The sequence below is a fragment of the Pongo abelii genome, chromosome 19 (assembly GCF_028885655.2).
Source record: "Pongo abelii isolate AG06213 chromosome 19, NHGRI_mPonAbe1-v2.0_pri, whole genome shotgun sequence".
Classification (NCBI taxonomy): domain Eukaryota; kingdom Metazoa; phylum Chordata; class Mammalia; order Primates; family Hominidae; genus Pongo; species Pongo abelii.
In genome coordinates this window covers 3,511,055-3,530,485 of record NC_072004.2, presented here as the reverse complement: position 1 = coordinate 3,530,485, position 19,431 = coordinate 3,511,055, and the positions used below count along the sequence as shown (strand labels likewise).

Sequence of the window (19,431 nt, the reverse complement as noted above, 5' to 3'; positions counted from 1 at the left end):
TACAAAAATTAGCCGGGCGTGGTGGCATGTGGCTGTAATCCCAGCTACTTGGGAGGCTGAGGCAGGAGAATGGCGTGGACACGGGAGGTGGAGGTTGCAGTGAGCCGAGATCATGCCACTGCACTCCATCCTGAGTGACGGAACGAGACTCCGTCTCAAAAAAAAAAAAAAAGAAAGAAAAGGAAAGGAAACATGCTGTGTTACAAAAATGTGAGGAATGTGAAAATCTGAGGAATCGTCTCCTTGGTCTGTTCCACAAGTAGCTAGCAGTCTGAACTGTGAGTGGCATAGAGAGAATCAACTGACCATTTTTTCCCCCTTTAAAATAGGCTCATGTTTCAGTCGTTTGGCAGCTAGAGGAGAATGCCTTTCCAAACAGGACAGCGGACATCACTGTGACCGTCACCAAGTAAGTACTGCCTGGGTCACAGCAGAGTCAGGCTATGACCCTGGAAGACATCTCCCTGCCACGTGCACGCTGTGAGAGGAACGGCCCCCTTACTGCCCAGGGAGAAAGGAAACCCCAGTGAGCCCACAGAAGGCATCTGTTTCCCTGCAGGGACTCGACTTTCTCTTCTTGTTACCAGAGATAATGAAAATGTTCTTTTGTTCACACACAAAGTAAAACTGTGGTACAGTCTGGTGGAATGAGCCTTGGAGTTCTGGTTCTGGTTCACTCAGCTTTGGAATAGCTTGGGATAGCTCTGTTATCTGCAAGACCTCTATGGTTGGGGGTAAGGTGGGGACTGCTGCTGGGAAGAGTTCTGAAAGGGAGGTGATTCTGCCCACCAGAGGCCGTGCCTGTTCTGATTGCCATGACTTGGGGAGGGGGTGTTCAGTAGCATATCTGGTGGGTAGAGGGCAGGAATACTGCCAAACATCACGCAGAGCAGCCCCCACAACAGGACAGCCCCCACAACCAAGAACTAACTGGCCCAAAATGTCAATAGTGTGGAGGCTGAGAAGCCCTTTTAAAACCAGTATTCTTCTAAGTGTGGTCTTCTAGAGACAATTCTGAACTCCAGTTGCTTATCTCTGAAAGCCTTTTATTTATTTATTTATTATTATTATTTTTTTGAGATAAGAGTCTCGCTCTGTCTCCCAGGCTGTAGTGCAGTGGCATGATCTCGGCTTACTGCAACCTCTGTCTCCCGGGTTCAAGCAATTCTCTGCCTCAGCCTCCCGAGTAGCTGGGATTACAGGCGCCCACCACCACGCCCAGCTAATTTTTGTAGTTTTAGTAGAGACTGGGTTTCACCATCTTGGCCAAGCTGGTTTTGAACTCCTGACCTCATGATCCACCAGCCTTGGCCTCCCAAAGTACTGGGATTACAGGCGTGAGCCACCGTGCCCGGCCTCTGAGAGCCTTTTCTTATCTGACTCCCAGTGACCCTGGGGAGCCAGGTACAGAAGCACCTGTTATGCAGTGAGAACACATGGACACAGGGAGGGGAACAGCACACACTGGGGACTATGGGAGGGGCAGGGGGAGGGAGAGCTTCAGGAAGAATAGCTAATGCGTGCTGGGCTTAGTAACTATGTGCTGGGTTGACAGGTGCAGCAAAGCACCATGGCACACATTCACCTATGTAACAAACCTGCACATCCTGCATATGTACCCTGGAACTTAAAAAAAAAAAAAAAAATAGGCCGGGTGCAGTGGCTCACGCCTGTAATCCCAGCACTTTGGGAGGCCAAGGCAGGCAGATCACTTGAGGTCAGGAGTTTGAGACCAGCCTGGCCAACATGGTGAAACCCTGTCTCTACTAAAAATACAAAAATTAACCGGGCATGGTGGCACACGCCTGTAATTCCAGGTACTCAAGAGGCTGAGGCATGAGAATTGCTTGAACCCGGGGGGCGGAGGTTGCAGTGAGCTGAGATGGCACCACTGCACTCCAGCCTGGGCAACAGAGCGAGGCACTTTTTAAGAAGCACTTGCTATGTACAAAGCAGGTGTGCTGTGAACTAACACTCTTATTCCTAGTTCCAATGAAAGACGGTCTTTGGCCAACGAGACCCACACCCTTCAATTCAGGCATGCCTTCGTTGCAGTTCTCTCCAAGTAAGTACTCCCAAGGGGCCAGCAGCAGTGTGACTCCATCGCCCAGGGGACAGCTTTGGGCTTTCTCTTTTGTAGATGGAGCTGGTGGTCAGGATGAATGTGGACACTGTCCTTCTGAGAGGAGCCTGCTTAGAACCCAGACTCTGATATTGATCTCTAGGGTACTAACATTTGGGTCACAGAAACCCCACTGTGGTCATCAAAGGAGGTGTGTTGCCAATTAGTTTTGCTACAAAAGGGAATTAATATGACGCTGTGGAGGGAAGAAGGCAGCTGTGGAACTGGAAAGTAAGGAGGGGATGAGTAAGGCCAATTGAGGGATAATTAGAAAATGAACTAGCCCAACGGTACAGAATTCAAATATTCCACCTCACCCCAACTGCACTACGACCACTTTACATTTTGACATTCAGCTTTTATTCCCTTTTTTTTTTTTAATTGAGACGAAGTCTCACTCTGTTGCCCAGGCTGGAGTGCAGTGGTGCGATCTTGGCTCACTGCAACCTCTGCCGCCCAGGTTCAAGCGATTCTCCTGCCTCAGCCTCCCGAGTAGTTGAGACTACAGGTGGACACCACCAGGCCCAGCTAATTTTTAAAAAATTTTTAGTAGAGACAGGGATTTCACCATGTTGGCCAGGCTGGTCTTGAACTCCTGGCCTCAGGTGATCCGCCCGCCTCGGCCTCCCAAAGTGCTGGGATGACAGGCGTGAACCACCGTACCCGGCCTCATTCCTGGTAAAGGTCTGGTGCCCTCTGTCCTAATATATTCAGTTGGAAGCAGTCAAGTTCATTCAAAAAGAGAAGGCTGGGCGCGGTGGCTCACGCCTGTCATCCCAGCACTTTGGGAGGCCGAGGTGGGTGGATCACCTGAGGTCAGGAGTTCAAGACCAGCCTGGCTAACATGGCAAAACCCCGTCTCTACTAAAAATATGAAAATTAGCCAGGTGTGGTGGCAGGCGTCTGTAATCTCAGCTACTCGGGGGGCTGAGGCAGGAGAATCACTTGAACCCAGGAGGCGGAGGTTGCAGTGAGCTGAGATCGCACCACTGCACTCCAGCCTGGGCGACAGAGCAAGACTCCATCTCAAAAAAAAAAAAGCAGGGGATGGTTGTAGTGGCTCATGCCTGTCATCCCAACACTTTGGCAGGCTGAGGTGCAGGATCACTTGAGCCTGGGAGGTTGAGGCTACACTGAGCCACGATTGTTCCACTGCACTCTAGTCTGGGCAACAGAGTGAGACCCCGTCTCCAAAAAAGGGAGAAAGCGTCCTCAGTGGCTGACGCGTGTCCTCTCAATTGCAGACCATCCATAACATACGTGAACACGGGCCAGGGGCTTTCTCACCACAAAGAATTCCTCTTCCATGTAAGTACTTATCATTGCAAAGCTATGGGTGGCAAAGCAAGACCAGCTTTGATTTCTTACTCTGATTTTAATTTGCAGATACATGGGGAAAACCTCTTTGGAGCAGAATACCAGTTGCAAATTTGTGTCCCAACCAAATTACGAGGTCTCCAGATTGCAACAGTGAAGAACCTGACGAGGACTCAGGTATTTAAAGGCAGTTCTTTATCACAATCACATCTCTTTCCAGAGTGACTACAGATTCTCAAGTATAAAAACCAGAGTTCTAGAAATGGAGTAAAGACAAGTTAACCGTGGGAAAAGATTAGGAGTAAATTACTGAAGTCCTGTTCAGAAGGAATCTCAATCACTCAGCTCTTAAAGCAACCTGTCAGTTTTCCTCCCTTTGAGGAAAAATAAGCAAAAATTAAAACCTTGTCAGTAGAGAGAGACATTTTCCCTTTGAAAATTGATAAATTCTGCTTCTCTGTGTGACTGATATAACATGTGACATTTCTTACACTGCCCCCTATAAATTGCTTACTATCTTCCCTTCTTCTCCTGAGACTCTTTTTTGGTCTCTGCTTTGCCTCAGCCTCTTTGCTTTCAGTTATCTCATCTGTAGTCTAGTTCCCAAAGCTAGCCTTGATACCTGAAGCAACAGGCTCTGCTCAGTATGACAGCTGAAGCCTGGGCATTTTTTTTTTGCTTTTTTTTTTGCTCAGACTACATAAGTGTTAAGGCTCAAAAAATGGAAAGGAATTTACAGAAAGGACTCTGCTGACAGTTAGAAAGAGGGCTTATAGGTCGGGTGCCATGGCTCACTCCTGTAATCACCCAGCACTTTGGGATGCCGAGGTGGGTGGATCACAAGGTGAGGAGTTCGAGACCAGCCTGGCCAACATGGTGAAACCCCATCTCTACTAAAAAAATACAATTAGCCGGGCATGGTGGTGTACGCCTGCAATCCCAGCTACTCGGGAGGCTGAGGTAGGAGAATCGCTTGAACCTGGGAGGCGGAGGTTGCAGTGAGCTGAGATGCGCCACTGCACTCTAGCCTGGGTGACAGAGCAAGACTCTGTCTCAATAAAATTTAAAAAAAAAAGAAAGAAAGAAAGAGGGTTTATAAATATAAACATTTGTTTTCACATGTAGTTTATTTATTTTAAAAAATAGAGACAGGGGTCTTGCTATGTTGACCAGGCTAGATATGAACTCCTGGGCTCAAGCCATCCTCCTGCCTTAGCCTCCCGAGTAGCTGGGACTACAGGCGCACGCCACTGCGCCCAGCTAGTTTACTTCTTTCAGAATGTTTGTTATCAGCAAATTTAAACATTTCAACAAATATTTCAGTTTCCATTTGGAAACAAAATTCTTGTTTGAAAAGCTGACTGGAAACCTGTGAGAATGGGAGTTCCACCCTCCTGTGGGGACGGAGGTTGAAACAGCACCAGAGGCTTCGAGACCAGTCTCCTCTCATTTGGGGCAGTAAGATACATTTAGCTTACTTAAATAGACTGTGCCGGCAGAGCAAGTCAGTGGCAGAGCTGAAGTTCAGCATTGTCCTATGGAACTCCTGGATCTTTCTCTTAATTTGCTTCATGGCAGGAGTGTTACATTTAGTCTTGAAGGTCATTTGTTTCAGAATCTTGTCTGTCAGGTAATGTAGCCAGAGCACATTACTATAAGGGTGATATTCACCCCAGCGGTTGTTATTCTCCTTCTTCATGAGCCTGTAGATGTCAAACTGGTAGTCACCGTCACCGGTAAACAGGTCCTCATCCATGGAAACGTCACAGAAAACCACAATCCCATCCCGTTCCAAGCGCGACAGGGTGTAGTCAATGATGCTCACTTGTACCCCACGGCTGGGGATAGTGCTGCTCTTCCCATTGAGGGTGTAGTGGAGTTCTTTGAGGCTGGTTTTCTTTAAGAGCACATTCCCCCAGTGTAAGTCTCGGTGCTCAAAGCGCAGTGATGCCTCTGCCACCGCGAGGGAGGCTGTGAGCTGGTGTAGAATGCTCTTTGCAGTAGCCAAGGAAGACAACTTGGTTCTCATTTGCTCTAAGTCAATCCCTCCAAACTCAAATTCCAGCACAATGAAGAGCTGGTCGTCTTTAAAAAAATCAGGCCGGTCATTTGCAGAGCCTTTGGCTGAATTATAGTGATCCCAGGCTTTGAGGAGCAAGGGAGGGTAAGATCCCTGGACACAGTGCACTGAGTTCAGCCCGATAAAGCCTTCTGTGCGGTTGCACACTTCACCGGATAAGAGGCTCAACTCTTTGGAGATGATGATCTCTGGCAGGATTTCCTCAAAGGTTTTCTGATGGGATCCATTGACTAAATCTGGTCCTTCAATAGCAATGATTTTTATGGCTACGGGTGTGTGATCAGCAATTGTTTGAAACACTTCGCCAAACACCCCTTCCCCAATCTTCTCACAGCGTTGCAGTTTTTCTGTGGGAAGGCAATGGCTAAAGGGGACAGGACCCTTCTGACTGCATTCCCCATAAACCTTTTCAGCATCAGATGCCTTTTTGTTTGAAATACTTAGAGTGTTTAAGGGGCTTAGCAAATACATAGAGGAGGAGTGCCAAGAGGACGGAGCACCACTCGTTCTGTTCATGACAGGCCGGTTTGAACATTCTGATAGGAGGGATCCAGAGAGAGAAGTGGCAGTGGTATAGATGCTGCAAACCTCTGACACATCAGTCACAATTTTCTTCTTGTGGAAACTGAAGGAAGCCCTGGTTTTGGTCCAAAAGCAGGCATTCTGTAAAGGAGTCAGGTCCTGGGTGGGGAACGAATCTTTTCCCAGCTTTTGGCCCTTTTTAAAGCGGTGGGAATGGAGGAGAGAGGTTTCCGTTGCCTCCTGATGTTTGCTCTTCCGGCTTGATCTAGTTCTCTCCAGCCTGTCTATTCCCCCTGGCACAATGCGGCCCTTGGGAACACTGGCCTCCTGATGCTCTCTCCGGACAGCCTCTTGAAGCCCTCTCTCTTGACAACAGTCCTGGCCTGTGGCCCTCCTCTTGCCTGTGCTTGACAGACCTGGACCCTCCGGTCCATTTCCCACCAGTTTCCTTTTACAGCAGGACTCCCTCATATTCTTCCCATCTGCCCCAAACTCAGAATCCTCAGGGGTTCCTGAGTTCATAAGGCCAAAGAGAGCTGACCTGAGGCTGGCACGGGTTTGGTGGACCATCCTGGTGTCCTTGGCTCCTCCTGTCGCTTCCTCCTGGGAGCAGGGGAGAGATGCTCGGTCCAGGGAGACTTCTGGGAGGTGGAGGCCGCTCGGGACGGCTGAGGCTGCAACCAGAGAGGCGGAGGTGCCGATCGAGATGACACCGTCCCTTGGCGTTGGGGACCCGGGGCAGGGCGAGGCCAGAGAGCTGAACAGGGAGGCACTGGTGCCCAGCTCGTCGCCGTCCCTGGGCTGGCCGCACACGCTGAGGTCCGGGCTGAGGCGGCCGGAGTCGCGGCTGGGGAAGGGCGGAAGTCGGAGCGGGCCGCAGGGTGTGCTGCACTTCTGCGGGGGCCGAGCTCGCAGCCCCATGCGTCTTGGGGTCACGATTAGGCTTGGGCGAGCTCGCAGCTTCCAGTGCTTTGGGGTCACGGTCAGGCTGGGCCGGTCCTTGGGGACTCGGCCGCCGGGACGCCTCCGCCGCCGCCCCCCCACCGGGCTGCCGGGGAAGTCGGGGTCGTCGGGATCGTCAGGATCGTCGGACTGCGAGGGGTCGCCGATGCTGGCGTCGCTGCTGCCGCTGCTGTTGAAGAAACGCCTCCGGTCCTGCGGCGGGAACCACTGCGCGGCTTCCCGGCCCGGCCGCCGCTGTCTCCTGCCGTCCGCAGCCCCATAAGTGCGGAAAAGCCGGCTCCCAGGTCCCGGGAGCGAAGCCGCCATGGCCGGCACCCGCCAATACGTTCAAACGCAAACATCGCGAGACTTCCGTGCGACGCGGACGCGCCCGCCTGCCGCGGGGTCCTAGCTCCCGGCCCTGCGCATGCGCACCTCGCCAGGGCCGGGGCCCTGATGGGGCAGAAAACTGGCGGCTTGGTTTGTTCAGCGCGTCGCGGTCATGGCTCTCGTTTCAGGCCTCCACGGTGTGCACCTGGAGTCAGGAGCGGGCTTGTGCTTACAGTTCGGTTCAGGTAAGCGCGGCCGTCCCGAGAGGCCAGGGGAGGGCGGAGGGCCTGAAGCGGGTGACACGAGAGGCCAGGAGACTGTTTTTCCAGGGTTACCCCTGCCGGCCAGTGCCGGGGGCTGCCAGGCCCTCCCTAGCTTCGTCCCTGGGTCTCAAGTGCTCCCGCTGGAGCTTTGCTTGGGCCGAGGTGAGCGCTGAAATTGCTCACACCCTCTATTCTGGGACCTTACGATGCTCTGTGTCCAAAGTGTTCAACATTTCAGACTTTCCGCACGGAAAGGAATTATGTTCACTAGACCTGGCTTTTCCAGCATGTGGAAGATTGGCATTCAGTGAGCTGTGTCATCGCTGCAGATAAAGAAAATGTAACCGTGGCTGCAGAGATATCCTTGGATCACTCTGAGGAGGTATTTGAGACTGAAATGCTCCAGATTTGATTATCCAGTTGCTCACGGGCATCGCCCCTAGAAGAGATAATAGCCTCTTTGTATAACATGTCCAAAATAGGTCTTTTGATGCAAAAAACCAACCCTCTGTCCCAACCCGTTCCTTAGCTACCCTCAGGAGGGAGATATATTCCAGTTACAGTACAGGGAACTCTAGGGATTCCCTGTGACTCCCGTTTCCTACATCCCCACGTCTATTCCAGCAGCAAGCCCTGCCATTTCAGGGCCAAAATATATCCTAAATCCATTCACTTCTCTCCATTTCCACTGCCGTTGTAATTCAAGCTACCCTTTCTTGCCAGGGCTGTTGCAATAACCTTCGGCCTGCTTTTCTTGCCTCTGCTTTTTCCACGTTCTCTACAAATAATTCCCACATAACAGCTATCCATCTTCTAAGAGCAGATATTAGATTGTGCCACTCCCCTGCTTATTAAAAACAAAAAACAAACAAACAAACTGGTGCTTGAGCACACTTAGACTAAAATCCATACTTTTTTCATGGCCAGGGCAAGGCACTACTTGATCTGGTCTCTGCGTAATTCTTCAACTTCATCTCCTAGTACTCGCCTTTCTCTCCCAGTGTGCCTTTTATAATCGGGTTATTCTGTCCTGTTCTTCTAGCTCGCCAGTACAGTATTATTCTGGCCACAAGACTTTGTACTCGCTGTTCCTTTGCTTGACACTGCTCTTCCCCTAAGTCCTCACATAGGTGGTTTCTTCTTAAATTTAGCTCAGGTGTTCTTTTCTTTTTCTTTTTTTTTTTAGATGGAGTCTTGCTCTGTCACCCGGGCTGGAGTGCAGTGGCACGATCTCTACTCACTGCAACCTCCGCCTCCCGGGTTCAAGCGATTCTCCTGCCTCAGCCTCCCAAGTAGCTGGGATTACAGGCGCCGGCGACCACGCCCAGCTAATTTTTGTATTTTTAGTAGAGACGGGGTTTCACCTGTTAGCCAGGCTGGTCTCGAACTCCTGACCTCAGGTGGTCCACCCGCCTCGGCCTCCCAAAGTGCTGGGATTACAGGCGTGAGCTACTGTGCCCGATCTAGGTGTTCTTTTCTTTTCTTTTTCTTTGAAGACAGAGTTTCGCTCTTGTTGTGCAATGGCACGATCTCGGCTCACTGCAACCTCCGCCTCCCAGGTTCAAGCGATTCTCCTGCCTCAGCCTCCCAAGTAGCTGGGATTACAGGTATGCGCCACCATACCCGGCTAGTTTTGTATTTTTAGTAGAGATGGGGTTTCTCCATGTTGGTCAGGCTGGTCTTGAACTCCTGACCTCAGGTGATCCGCCCGCCTTGGCCTCCCAAAGTGCTGGGATTACAGGCGTGAGCCACCACACCCGGCTAATTTTGTATTTTTAGTAGAGATGGGGTTTTATCATGTTGGTCAGGCTGGTCTTGAACTCCCGACCTCAGGTGATCCACCCGCCTCGGCCTCCCGAAGTGCTGAGATTACAGGTGTGAGCCACCACGCCCGGCCACACATGTTATTTTCTTAGAGAGGCCTTCCCTGATCACTTATTCTGAAGTGGAAACTAGTGATCAAGTGATCAAGTTTAATGCCTTGCAGTGATCCAGGTGACATTCGTGAGGTCTCAACTGAAGAAGTAGTAATGGGGGTGGAAAAGAAAGGGACAGGTACAAGAAAGAATTAAAAAGAATTGTGAGTGTGGTGACTCACGTCTGTAATCCCAGCACTTTGGGAGGCTGAGGCAGGAGGATTGCTTGAGGCCGGGAGTTCAAGATCAGCCTGGGCAGCATAGTGAGACCCCATCTCTTAAAAAAATTAAATAAATAAATTAGCCAGGCGTGGTGGCTCATGCCTGTAGTCCCAGCTACTTGGGAGGCTGAGGCAGGAGGATCGTTTGAGCCCAGGAATTTGAAGCTTCAGTGAGCTATGACTGAGCCACTGCATTCCAGCCCAGGTAACAGAGTGAGACCTTCTCTCCAAAAAAAAAAAAAAGGAAGAAACTCTTACGTTAAATAAAATGAATAAACTGGGTGCGGTGGCTCATGCCTGTAATCTCAGCATTGTGAGAGGCTAAGGTGGGTGGATTGCTTGAGCCCAGGAGTTTGAGACCAGCCTGGGCAACATGGTAAAAACCTCTCTCTCCAAAAAATACAAAAATTAGCCCAGTGTGGTGGGGTGCGCCTGTGGTCCCAGCTACTTGGGAGACTGAGGTAGGAGGATCACTTGAGCCTGGAAGGTTGAGGCTACGGTGACCCATGATCATGCCATTGCACTCTAGCATGGGTGACAGAGTGAGATCCTGTCTCAAAAATATGTCAGTCAGTCAAGAACTGACTTTGGATGGCACAAGGGAAAAGAAGTTGAAGGAAAGGCCAGGCGCGGTGGCTCACGCCTGTAATCCCAGCACTTTGGGAGGCCGAGGTGGGTAGATCACCTGAGGTCAGGAGTTTGAGACAAGCCTGGCCAACATGGCAAAACCCCATCTCTACTAAAAATACAAAAATTAGCCAGGCGTGGTGGCACATGCCCATAATCCCAGCTACTCGGGAGGCTAAGGCAGGAGAATCACTTGAACCTGGCGGGGTGGAGGTTGCAGTGAGCCAAGATCGCACCACTTCACTCCAGCCTGGGCGAAAGAGCGAAACTCCATCTCAAAAAAAAAAAGGAAGTTGAAGAATAACTGCAGATGTCTTGTTTGGGTAACTTTATATAGTGTTGTGTACGTTAGGGCCATTAACTAAGCCCAGGAATACCTTTAAAGGGAAAGGTGGTGAAGGCCGTTCAAACACAGTGAGTTCATGTCTAAAATATGTTTTGTTTCCCTCCTTCCTTTCCCCATCTTCTAGTTACTAAAAGATGTAACTGAACTGCAGATCTTTGGTGAAATATCTTTCAATAAATCTCTATATGAGGGACTGAATGCAGAGAACCACAGAACTAAGGTAATTCCTGGCTGGCTTCTGAGTAGTGCCCAAGGAAAATTGTGCCTAACCTTTGAGCGCCTCCGCAGACATTCTGTTGCCCTCTTCCTGTTATCAGCCTTTACACTTCTGATCTTGGCTCTGCCGTCACTGTCTTTGTGACCTTGAGTGAGTCAGCTTCTTATGAAATAAGCCAATTAAGAGGCCTACGCTGAGGAGTTCTGAGTTGAAATAACTGGGCTGGAATCTGCAGTATATACTTTGATTTGAAAATGGATTGATTAAAAAAAAAAAAAAATTTTGCAGCCGGGCACCAGTAGCTCACGCCTGTAATCCTAGCACTTTGGGAGGCCGAGGCGGGTGGATCACTTGAGGTCAGGAGTTCAACACCAGCCTGGCCAACATGGAGAAACCCTGTCTCTACTAAAAATACAAAAATTAGCTGGGCATGATGGTCGGTGCCTGTAATCCCACCTACTTGGGAGGCTGAGGCACGAGAATCGCTAGAACCTGGGAGGTAGAGGTTGCAGTGAGCCAAGATCACACCACTCCACTCCAGCCTCAGTGATAGAGCGAGACTCAGTCTCAAATAAATAAATAAATAAATAAATAAATAAATAAATAAAAATAAATTACCTAAGTGAGAAATTGTTTTTTGTGTACCGTAACTGTCTTAGTGTGCTCTATCAGTGTTTAGTTATAGTATTAAACAGTACTCAGGAATGCATAAATCTTTTATAAGATTTAGACTAGATACTGGAACTCTTGGAATTCTTTTTGCAAAAGTATGACTAGAAGTCAGACTGATGCCTGTGATTTGTGGACTGAATGCTTTGTGTGTTACCCTGTGTTTTCATTCTTGTTGACCCTTGCCTGGACATGGCTTCAGAGGTGATCTATCTGTGAGGTCTGAGCTCTTTAGTTAGGCATGATTCTCTACTAGAGGGAATGTCAGGAGAGAGATGCTGGATTGCTAAATATAAGGTCCTCTGTTTTCCTCCCTGGAGGAGGAGAAAGGAGCAATTCTCTAGACATGCCAATATAACATTTCCTTTTATTTTTAAGTAGTGTATTTCTTTTTCTTTTCTTTCTTTTTTTTTTTTTTTTTGAGGAAGAATCTCACTCTGTCGCCCAGGCTGGAGTCCAGTGGTGCCATCTCGGCTCACTGCAACCTCCGCCTCCCCAGTTCAAGTGATTCTCCTTCCTCAGCCTCCCAAGTAGCTGGGATTACAGGTGCCCACCACCATGCCCGGCTAATTTATTTATTTTTTAAAATAGAGACAGTGTTTCGCCATGTTGGCCAGGCTGGTCTCGAACTCCTGACTTCAGGTGATCTGCCCACCTTGACCTCCCAAAGTGCTGGGATTACAGGCGTGAGCCACCGTGCCCGGCTAAGTAGTGTATTTCTAATACAGAAAATAGAAGGAAATGGAAAATACAGAAAAGGGAAGAAATAGAAGTGCCCCATTATTGCACTGCCCAGATTTTAACAAATAAAAGTAATAGCAAGAAAATCCAAGCCATACAGAGAATGGTACCAAATGAAAAATAATGGTTCCTTCACTTCTCCCTTCCCTTGCCCCCAGCAGGGAGGAGTTACTATTAAGTTTCTTATATGCACATTTTAAATTTATATATTTCCCCCTCTTACTTACTGATACTTTTATTTCTATAGCATGGATTCCCCAAAATTCCTTTCTTTAAATCCAATATCCTAAGCAAAGTATTAAGTAGTTCATGACAATAAGCCCCTGACTTACAGTGACTCTATGAGTATAAACAAACTATCCAAATGCATTTCAGCCACAAGAAAGGGAAAATCCAGCTCATGCAGCATAAGGGCATACGCTGTTTATCCAGTGAGGGAGGCCGGCCTGGGGCGACGGCCTGGCTTCTTTGGTCCTTGTACTCTGCCGTGTGGGGTATGTGTCCCTTCATGGCCAGCACAAAGTTGCCACATCTCCAAATGCTGTGTTTTCACATGGCAGCATACATACAGGAAGCAAGAAGTCAGTAGCAAAAGGATTTTGGATTTTTCTTCATGTGCCTTCCCTTTTCAGGGATGAAACAGTTTCCAAAAGCTCCCAGGAGACATCCCCTTACATCTTATTAGTGTGATCTGAATCTCATGTCAGTCACTGGCAAAGGCGAATAGCTGTGTCATGATCACCTGAGACCAACCATGATTCCTGAATAGAATCCAAAAGGAGAGAGGGGCCCCTGGGCAGGCCAGCGTCCGTGTTTGCTGCAAACAGTAGTACCCGGTGCCCTGCTTCTCCCTTAACCTCTACCTGGGCATCTTCGGGGCACTTTTGGGGAATCTGTGGGTTTAGAAGAAGATAAAGGGAGGTGGCTTTGAGAAATAGGGACATTTCTTCTCCTCAAATCTGGCCTGTTTCCCGAGTCACCTTGGGACTTTCACTTCCCAAACCCAAGGTCTTGAGTCCCCCTCCTTCTCCTATAGAAGAATATTCCAGCCCTCTTTCTGTTCTTCCTCCCTCTTTGTTGCTATGGTACCTCCCTATTCTCAAAGCCTAGGACTTCACTCCTATTAAGTTCAGCTACCTATGAGCTAAAAAGGACCTGGAAGGTCAACTTTAGGTCAACCAGCATTTATAACTTAATTGGAAGAGGCCTTAAAGGTAAGTTTGTCCAGCCCTTCACCCCATACAGAAACCTCTCCAAAGCACCCCTGACCCTGGTGCTTAAACATACACGGGAAGGGCTGCTCTGGGCAGGCAGAGAAGTCTTGTTGGCTCTCTGGCCCCACCTAAGTCCTGGGAACTTGGCTCTGGCCACAGCTTGGAAGGGCCACACCTGGGTCTCAGGAAGCACATCCCCTGAACTTTCTAGCTGAGCCCTGCCAGAAGAGAGATTAGACTCCCGAAATTGGGAGAGCCTTTGGAAAACAAAACCTGAGGATGACTTCTAATAGCTGAGCTCTACAAGTAGTACACACGGATATAATTTTGCATTTATTGTGTCCCTTAGGTAATACACATTTTTTAGTCTGGTGAGGAGAAGACCAGTACTTTTGTCATATTTTATGTGGGGAAAATATATTACCAAAGCCTTTAGGGGTCTGTGCAAGATCAAAAAGAGCCGTCAGAACGGAGTTGGAAAGGACTTGGAGATCATTTAAAGGAAGTCATCATTTTAAAGAGAATAGGCATGGGGCTCAGGGACATAGAGCAGTGTAGCGGCGTGACAGCCTCGCAGTCCTGTGTTGAGACCGGATTCTGTGGGACCCTCTTTCAAGCTGTCAGAGCATCTTTAACAGAAGGTCGCAATCTCCTGACAGACCTAGCCCTTCTAGATAAGGGGCCAGAATAGTTTCTTCCGAAGTATTTGGATGATTGGATAGTTTCAGATGATCTAAAATGCTGCATCAGGGAATATTTAGCTTTTTGCTTTACTGTCATCAGCTTTGATGAATACATGGGATGTTGCCAAGTCCTCGTATTTTGCTCCTTAAAATAACATGGAGGATTTTTTCCTCATTTGCTTCACCTGATTGATTGGGCGATCTCTTTGTCTTGTCTAGATCACTGTCGTCTTCCTGAAAGATGAGAAGTACCATTCTTTGCCTATCATCATTAAAGGCAGCGTTGGTGGACTTCTGGTGTTGATTGTGATTCTGGTCATCCTGTTCAAGGTCAGTTCTACTCATGGCATCACGGTGAGGGAAGACTGGGCTCTGATTTTGGGCACAGAACTCCTTAGGACAGCCAACCTCTGACTTAGAGCAGCTGCCCTGGGCTCGTGGCCTCTTTTTTCTCCTTCAACTGCACACCCCCATTTAGAGTAAAACAGTCTCTGTCTGAAAAGAGAAAACTCTAATTGAGTAATAAAGAGTGATTTCATATGTATTTCTTTGGTACCTCCCTATTCTCAAGGCCCAGAACTTACTCCTGTTATGTTCGGCTACCTGTGAGTTCAATAGGGCCTGGAAGGTCAACCCTGGGCCAGCATTTGTAACTTAGTTGGAAGAGGCCTTAACGGTAAGGCCTTAAAACAGATGTGACTGTCGTTCCCCTGTTGAAATCTTTTCCTTGCCTTCCCCTGTCTTAATGTGCAGACTCTTCTACTGCTATTTAAGATCCTCTCCTCTCTGTCCGCTACCCCTCTCTGCCCTTAAGTGTTGCCTTTTTTTTTTTTTTTTTGAGACCGAGTTCTGCTCTTTCGCCCAGGCTGGAGTGCGGTGGTGCGATCTCAGCTCACTGCAACCTCCCCATCCCCCCGCCCTGACCCCGGGTTCAAGAGATTCTCCTGCTTCAGCCTCCTGAGTAGCTGGGATTACAGGAATGTGCCACCATGCCTGGCTAATCGTTTTGTATTTTTAGTAGAGATGGGGTTTCACCATATTGGCCAGGCTGGTCTTGAACTCCTGACCTTGTGATCCTCCCTCCTCGGCCTCCCAAAGTTCTGGGATTACAGGCATGAACCACCACTCCCAGTCTCTTTTTTTAAAATAAAAAACAGGGTCTTTGTCCTCCAAGCTGGAGCTCAGTGGTGCAGTTAAGGGCTCATTGCAGCCTCGCGCTCCTAGGCTCAGGTGATCCTCCCATCTTAGTCTCCTGAGTAACTGGGACTGTTACTCAGGTGCATGCCACCACACCCAGCTAATTTTTTAATTTTAATTTTGTGGAGATGAGGTCTCCCTATACCCAGGCTGGTCTCAAACTCTGGGGCTCAAGCGATCTTCTCATCTTGGCCTCCTGAAGTGCTGGGGTTACAGGCATAAGCACCTGGCCTTGCTTTTTTCTCCCAACAAGTCAGACTATTCCCTAAATAGGTTTGTGCCTCTGCGTACGCGTAGGCTGCTTCTCTTGTTAGGAATGCCCTCCGTGACTGCTCACTTCGCTCACTGTCTTCCCTGAAAGCGGTCTAGAGACTCCTGAGTCCTCTGTGCTGGCTTCTGTGCGTTTGCTGTGAGCTCCCTTCTAGAAACCCTTCCAAATGGCAGTCATCACACTGTATTGTAATTATCTCTTTTTCTTACTAGATGATGAGCTTGATGTAGGAAGCTGTACTTGATCTCCTTCTATCTTCAGCATCATAGGCTATACTAAGTATTTTTGCATAAATAAGATTAGATCCAGTACAGCCGAAATTATCATGCTTTGCAAAATAAGTTAAAAAGTTTCAACTGCTCGGGAGAGCAGGGTTCAGAGGAAGGTGGAGTCAGTTCTGATTGAGGGATGAGCACCAGAGGTCTTGAAGGATTGGACTATCCAGGAGAGATTCAGAGGAAGGTAGGAGAAGGGAGTAGTAAGTATGAGAAGCAGAGGAATATAGGGGCTGTTTAGGCAACAGCCAGAATGCTGGTTTTCTGAAACAGATGGCTATCTTTGGCCTGTAACTGGACTTTTCCTTCCTTTGTTTCAGTGTGGCTTTTTTAAAAGAAAATATCAACAACTGAACTTGGAGAGCATCAGGAAGTCCCAGCTGAAATCAGAGAATCTGCTCGAAGAAGAGAATTAGGACCTGCTATCCACTGGGAGAGGCTATCAGCCAGTCCTGGGACTTGGAGACCCAGCATCCTTTGGATTACTTTTTCCTTAAGGATGATCTAGAGCAGCATTGAGCTGTTTGTAGAATATTAGTTTTTAACCATACATTGTCCCAAAAGTGTCTGTGCATTGTGCAAAAAGTAAACTTAGGAAACATTTGGTATTAAATAAATTTACACTTTTCTTTGCAGTAGTGCCTTTAATCTGGAAATACAGTATTACTTATGATTTGCAGTACATTTTGTCTGATAGGGCAAGTTTTCATTCTTATTTTTAAAAAATGATAGATTGTGGCCGGGCGTGATGGCTCACACCTGTAATCCCAGCACTTTGGGAGGCTGAGGCAGGCAGATCACAAGGTCAAGAGATCGAGACCATCCTGGCCAACATGGTGAAACCCCGTCTCTACTAAAAATACAAAAATTAGCTGGGCGTGGTGGCATGTGCCTGTAGTCCCAGCTACTCGGGAGGCTGAGGCAGGAGAATCATTTGAACCTGGGAGGGGGAGGTTGCAGTGAGCCAAGATCGTGCCACTGCACTCCAGCCTGGCAACAGAGTGAGACTCCATCTCAAAAAGAAAAAAAAAACAAGTGGGGCACGGTGGCTCACACCTGTAATCTCAGCACTCTGGGAGGCCGAGGCGGGTGGATCACCAGGTCAGGAGATGGAGACCATCCTGGCTAACACGGTGAAACCCCGTCTCTACTAAAAAATAAAAAAAATTAGCCGGGCGCGGTGGCGGGTGCCTGTAGTCCCAGCTACTCGGGAGGCTGAGGCAGGAGAATGGCGTGAACCCGGGAGGTGGAGCTTGCTGTGAGCCAAGATCACACCACTGCACTCCAGCCTGGGCGAAAGAGCAAGACTCCGTCTCAAAAAAAAAATTATCGATTGTATCCTTTCAGATAATTCTTAAGTATCAATTTTTCAGATTTCCAGAAGAAACTCTTTTGGGTTTTAATTTAAACATACAGGTTAATTTTGGGAGCACTGATATCTTTAAAGAATTGCCTTTCTACTCCACTTGCTGAGATTTATTTTTTATTTTACTTTATTTTTTTTTTTTGAGACAGAGTTTTGCTCTTACTGCCCAGACTGTTGTGCAATGGTGCGATCTTGGCTCACCGCAACCTCCGCCTCCCGGGTTCAAGCGATTCTCCTTCCTCAGCCTCCTGAGTAACTGGGATTACAGGCATGCGCCACCATGCCCAGCTGATTTTGTATTTTTAGTAGAGATGGGGTTTCTCCATGTTGGTCAGGCTGGTCTCAAACTCCTGACTTCAGGTGATCCGCCCGCCTCAGCCTCCCAAAGTGCTGGGATTACAGGCGTGAGCCACTGCGCCTGGCCGTGCTGAGATTTTTAAAAACACTCTGCAGCAAGGTTTTATAATTTTCTTCAAAGGGGTCTTAATTTATAAAGACTTACTTCCAGCTGTATTTTTATTTGTTTATTTATTTTGGGGGGGGTCTCACTGTGTCGCCCAGGCTGGAGGGCAGTGATGTAGTCATAGGTCACTGCAGCCTTGAACTTTTGGGTTCAAGCCGTCCTCTGCCTCAGCCTCCTGCGTAGCTGGGACTACAGGTGCAGGCCACTATGCCCGGCTCATTTTTTAATTTTTCTTTTGTAGAGATGGGATCTAGCTATGTTGACCAAGCTGATTTCAAACTCCTGGCTTCAAGTGATCCTCCTGCCTTAGCCTCTGAAAGTGTTGGGACGTGAGCCACTGTGCCTGGCCTGTATTATGCTTTTGTTGCTACTGTGAGAAAATACCGTTTTTTCCCCCTGACTGTTTAGAGTTTGCACTTAGAACAGTTGGTGGTTTTGAATGTTTATCTTCTCTGGCCATCTTACTGAACTGTGGTGGTTTTTTTTTTTAATTTGGAGACGGAGTCTCACTCTGTCGCCCACACTGGAGTACAGTGGCGCGATCTCGGCTCACTGCAACCTCCGCCTCCCGGGTTCAAGCAATTCTCCTGCCTCACCATCCCGAGTAGCTGGGACTACAGGCACCCACCACCACGCCCGGCTAATTTTTGTACTTTAGTAGAGACGGGGTTTCTCGAACTCCTGACCTCAGGTGATCCACCCCCCTCAGCCTCCCAAAGTGCTGGGATTACAGGCGTGAGCCACCGCGCCCGACCAAACTTTTTAAATCACTCTTTAGTTGATTCTTTGGGATTTTTCTAAGGAGACAATTCTATTTGCAAATAATGGCAATTTGGAGTCTTTCTGATATTTCTACTTTTGGCTACCCTTCTTTGACTAGGACGTGGAGAGCTCTGAGAAGTAAACCGTGTGCCTGGTTGTAATGGGAGGGCTTTTCCGGCCCTCCTCTGCCTGCCTCACACCTGCCTGTCATCCCAGCCCTGGCTGCTCTGCCTTTGGGTGGTTTCTGGGGCTTGGTTGGAGCAGCCCATTCACCTCTCATGGAGCCCCGTACCTTGCCAGTGTTACATCACTAGGCTGTTGGGCACGATCTGCTTCCCTGTTGATCTGATTCCATCATCTTCATTTCGTTCAGAAATCCCTCTGTGCTATCGGTCACTTGATTATATTGTTCTCTGTTTTCCAATGCTGCCACAGGCTTTTCCCCTTCCTTCTAACTCTTGGGTTGTTTCAGTGGCATTTGCCTTTGAGGGAAAACACACAGGTAAGTTTGCTTTGTTATTTTCCTGTTGTGCTCAGGAGTTGTGTCCAAGTTTTCAATATTATATAAAAGCCCCTGCTTTTATACTTTTTCAAAATTGCAAATAAGACCCCACTCCCATTGTCACAGGGAAGCCTGCTATTGACTTACTGAGCCGTGCTGATCCAATTGGCGTTAGAGCAACGCAGTTGTAATCAGGGGACTACACCAGGAACTACTTAATGAGGAGGAAGACACTTTTAAGTGTGACATGGTTAGATTTTACAAATTCATATGCTATGGCTTGGGCCAAGGTCTGTGGCATATACCTGTAGTCCCAGCTACTCAGGAGGCTGAGGCATGAGAATCGCTTGAACCCAGAAGGCAGACGTTGCAGTGAGACAAGATT

General features: G+C 48.4%; 2 protein-coding genes across 4 annotated transcripts in view; one reads left to right on the top strand and one right to left on the bottom strand.

Moving 5' to 3' along the window:
* The window catches only part of ITGAE (integrin subunit alpha E), an 84,452-nt gene extending 67,866 nt beyond the window's left edge, over nt 1-16,586 (top strand). The window contains exons 23-31 of one of the 3 annotated variants that reach the window (XM_024235430.3): nt 330-409; nt 1,988-2,065; nt 3,367-3,430; nt 3,509-3,616; nt 7,502-7,558; nt 7,863-7,958; nt 10,811-10,906; nt 14,430-14,540; nt 16,274-16,586. In XM_024235430.3, the coding sequence (XP_024091198.3) occupies nt 330-409; nt 1,988-2,065; nt 3,367-3,430; nt 3,509-3,616; nt 7,502-7,558; nt 7,863-7,958; nt 10,811-10,906; nt 14,430-14,540; nt 16,274-16,369 (786 nt within the window). In that variant the 3' untranslated portion in view covers nt 16,370-16,586. The remainder of the gene's footprint in view (nt 1-329; nt 410-1,987; nt 2,066-3,366; nt 3,431-3,508; nt 3,617-7,501; nt 7,559-7,862; nt 7,959-10,810; nt 10,907-14,429; nt 14,541-16,273) is intronic. The other 2 variants (XM_063717954.1, XM_063717955.1) reach the window with 2 other exon arrangements.
* On the bottom strand, nt 3,613-7,345 carry HASPIN (histone H3 associated protein kinase). The gene has a single exon (XM_002826853.6). It carries the CDS (start codon nt 7,308-7,310, stop codon nt 4,914-4,916), a length of 2,397 nt encoding a protein of 798 aa, XP_002826899.3. The 5' UTR covers nt 7,311-7,345; the 3' UTR covers nt 3,613-4,913.
* Nucleotides 16,587-19,431: the final 2,845 nt, after the last annotated feature.

Excerpts from the sequence above, each read along its gene's own strand:
- HASPIN (XM_002826853.6), bottom strand. The coding sequence starts at position 7,310 with ATGGCGGCTTCGCTCCCGGGACCTGGGAGCCGGCTTTTCCGCACTTAT.